Here is a 1,756-nt window from a genome sequence, read left to right on the forward strand (position 1 = left end):
CTTTATAAACTATAAATTTGAACTTTATTAAAACAACATCTAGCTAGATCTGCAAGGTGCTCTTTTAGCTAAAAGAAGATTTCCCCTGGAGGGAAGCTTCCAGAGCTTCCCCAGGCACCGTTTGCAAGACAAAAGAAAGTCACACAAACCATGCAGAAGCTGCTCTGAGCTTAGTTCCTCTTGTCATGAGGACAGATTTTAGAATTACTAAGTTTCTTTTGCAACATTAGATTATAACTATAACTTTGGGAAAGCAAAACCCACTTTCTAAACAATTTATCATCTTTAGAATCAATATTAGAAGCATTACTATCATATTACGAAGTTTGGCTTCCAGTTTATACCTATGAATACATGACAGTGCAATCTTTAATGCTTCATTAAAGAGTCATTGCTTTAAATCTTATCTTAATTCTACTTTCTAGGATAAGAATCACATTAAATATTATCTCAGAAGTATCTTAGGAGGCCCAGTTTTTTGACCTGCTTATGTCACGTGTTTGAAAAACTCTAGAGTTGCCAATTTAAGGCTAACCCTCTGTTATCAATGTAACAATTATTTAATTATGCAGGGACCAAAGATCAGAATTAGACATATGAAAATAACGGGTCCAGCTAGGGCAGAAAATAAGGATGTCATCCACGGTGACCGAGAATACCATGACTCTAACCATCCCTGTTGTGCCTCTCGTTCTTGCTTTCGCCGTTCGAGTCTTTCCCTCAGCTTTTGCATCGAGTCCCTGACTATCCCAGTGTGATCTGCATAAAAACAGCATTCTTCTTTCAGGTCTGCACACAATCCTCCCTCTTTTAGGAAGAGCAGATCAAGACCTCTCCTATTCTGTAACACTACTTCTGATAGTGAGGATAAAGATTTTTCCAAAGCATCAATTGACTTTTCTAACATCTCTAGATCTTCGTTAACAACATCTCTTAAGGATTGGATCCCTTGTCTCCCTTCAATTAAGGCTGATACTCCCGTCCCCACTCCTATTGCCATCCCAATGCCCAAAAAGGTGGCTAAGGTTAAAGTAACAGGTTCCCTCTTAAATCTTGTACCAGCGTACATTTCTTCTAGGTTAGATGTAGAATGATAATACACTTGAGGTAACAGTTGGATCATAACACAGAAATCATGGGAAGATTTAAAAACCTTAGTTGATACACAAGGGGTAAGTCCTGAATTACAGGCCCACCAGCCAACTGGAGATGGCACAAGATAATAATTAGTTTCTGCTCTGGATACAGATTGAATTCGGCCACACAGATGTTTGTGGGTAGGAGGGGGGGTACCTATACAGAGACCTAGGTTTCGTGCCGATACCTCAGTCAGAGTCAATTTCTGCCCTGTCCCCCATGAGCAGGAGGCATGGCTGCTAGTTTTATTGAAATCTCCATCAAAAGCAATTCCTTCATAATAAGGGGGGCCCGAGGACAAGCATAGCCAGCAGTCCTCAGTGGCATCTGGATTTGTTCTATTGAGGGCATAGAAAGCTCCTCTCACTAAATTAAACATTCTCTGTCCCGTCGAAGGGTTTGTTGGGGCCACAGTTAGGGGGTTTTGTAAGGCAGCAGTGGGAGTGAGAGTGGCAGTATAAGAGGGGTCCATGGGCAGGGCGGGCATTTGAGTCGGGGATTTGGATTTGGCTGGGGGGCCCTGTTCCATAAGGACCTTGTTGGGCCCTATGGGTGCCACTGCTGGGTCTCCCACTGTCAGTCTGATCTTAAATATGAACCCAGGGTCTGTTGATGGAGC

The 1,756-nt window shown here is 42.3% G+C and overlaps 1 protein-coding gene across 1 annotated transcript; it reads right to left on the reverse strand.

Annotated features, from left to right (window-relative positions):
• Positions 1 to 556: 556 nt before the first annotated feature.
• On the reverse strand, positions 557 to 1,750 carry LOC110288155 (MLV-related proviral Env polyprotein-like). Its single transcript, XM_021154585.1, has one exon. It carries the CDS (start codon positions 1,664 to 1,666, stop codon positions 557 to 559), a length of 1,110 nt encoding a protein of 369 aa, XP_021010244.1. The 5' UTR covers positions 1,667 to 1,750.
• Between the last annotated feature and the right edge of the window lie 6 nt (positions 1,751 to 1,756).

Source organism: Mus caroli, unplaced genomic scaffold, assembly GCF_900094665.2.
Source record: "Mus caroli unplaced genomic scaffold, CAROLI_EIJ_v1.1 scaffold_13713_1, whole genome shotgun sequence".
NCBI lineage: Eukaryota > Metazoa > Chordata > Mammalia > Rodentia > Muridae > Mus > Mus caroli.